The sequence below is a fragment of the Argentina silus genome (assembly GCF_951799395.1).
Source record: "Argentina silus genome assembly, chromosome: X".
In the NCBI taxonomy this organism is placed as follows: domain Eukaryota; kingdom Metazoa; phylum Chordata; class Actinopteri; order Argentiniformes; family Argentinidae; genus Argentina; species Argentina silus.
In genome coordinates, this window is record NC_139653.1 from 30191178 (window position 1) to 30192913 (window position 1736).

General features: G+C 41.5%; 1 protein-coding gene across 1 annotated transcript; it reads left to right on the forward strand.

Annotated features, from left to right (window-relative positions):
- Window positions 1-433: 433 nt before the first annotated feature.
- On the forward strand, window positions 434-1450 carry ttc36 (tetratricopeptide repeat domain 36; the record flags this gene model as incomplete). Its single annotated transcript, XM_083695519.1, has 3 exons — window positions 434-539; window positions 761-949; window positions 1182-1450. 3 exons carry the CDS (start codon window positions 434-436, stop codon window positions 1448-1450), a joined length of 564 nt encoding a protein of 187 aa, XP_083551645.1.
- Between the last annotated feature and the right edge of the window lie 286 nt (window positions 1451-1736).

The window sequence follows — 1736 nt, forward strand, 5'->3', positions numbered from 1 at the left end:
AGGGTTTTCCACTGCATTACGGAGGTCTGGTCAAATATCTCTCTCCCTAACTCTCTCTCTCTCATGTATGTATTCCATCTCATTAACAAACAACATATAATGTTCCCATGATCTCTGAAGTGTTGAATTGGCATAACTTGTCACAAATAGGGACTAAATGGTTGGTATGAATAAGCCTGTCTAAAAGCCTGTCCACAAAACACTTTCAAACAGTCCTCCAGTCTCCCCAGCATGCATTTTTCAGTTAACTAAATACAGATGTGCTCTCAACCGACTGATCTCAAAGTCCACCCGTTTCCACCCCCTGGTCTGATTGGTTGTTGAAATATCAGTACAAATTTGAGAAGAAAACACCCTCCTATCCTCCAACTTAGATATCACAATTTCACTGTTCTGCTTTCTTTTGCTCTTCTGCTCTATCCTCATCTGTAAAATGGCCTCAGCACATGACAAAGCTGTCCTCCAGGCAATATTCAACCCCACCACCCCTTTTGGGGACATCCCTGGATTAAATCAAGAGGAGGAATTAAGAGATGATGGTAAAGAGTAAGATTATTTTTTTTTGTCTTCGTGTGAGTTTTGCATTTTTCATTCTATAACACATTTAATTTATTCTTAGCCATTCCATTCATTCAAAGTATAGTTTCAAAACCTGATGAATTAACCAGAGTTGACTGCTAGTGACTCTATATTTTCTATGCCTCATTCCTATGTCATTTCATTTTAAATGTGTTTTAGCATTTTTATCTCTCTCCACTAGACAGCTCCTTTGACAGAGAGCTGCTGAAACAGGTGAAGGAGCTGGAGATGCAAGGTGTAAAAGCGGCAGAGGCTGGGGATTTGCAAAAAGCTCTTGAACAGTTCAACCAGGCAGTCCAGATACTGCCTCAACGAGCCTCAGCTTACAATAACCGGGCTCAGACCCGACGACTCCAGGTGGACACAGCAGGTACATAGTTCAATAACCTAAACCTTTCCAGTTTTCCAATGCTGCTAACAATCTCTATAATCAGCAGTATCCTGTCAAATATGTCCCTGAAATTAAAGCTTGATTAACAACACAGTTTCTACCAAACACAATTGTCTGGGGATATGTGTGATTAATCCACAGGCAATCCAGCAGTGCTCTCTGTGTGGCTGTTCAACATTTCTGTTATTCACTGAGCTCTGCTGTTCCTCAGGAGCCATAGAGGACCTGGAGTGTGCCATCTCTCTGAGCAATGGGACAGGACGGACTGCGTGCCAGGCTTTGGTGCAGAGGGGACTTTTACTGAGGTTGGCATGCCGGGATAATGAGGCCAGAGTAGATTTTGAGCGGGCAGCTGCACTGGGGAGTGAATTTGCCCGGCAACAAGCAGTGATCCTTAATCCATACGCAGCACTATGCAACCGCATGCTGTCAGAGATGATCAACAAACTACGCAATCCAGAGGTGCCTGAAATTCAGTAGTCACAGAATCTGTTCACTCCACTCACCAAAGCAATTTAGTATTACTTATCCAATGTGCATGCATTGCAATTTTGTCTTAAAAACAATAAATAAAGTTTGTGGTTTATGGAAGAAGGGTATTTTGTTTTTGTTGCAGGGATTAACTCTGAGGCAGAAGAATATTACAGGGCCATGAAAAAGTTATTGAAATAGAACTTCAAAACAAGTTTTATTGATTAACTAACATTAAAAAAAGAGATTTCAGGCCAGATCTACTAACTAAAGCTTTATGGTGCTAGCCTAGCTG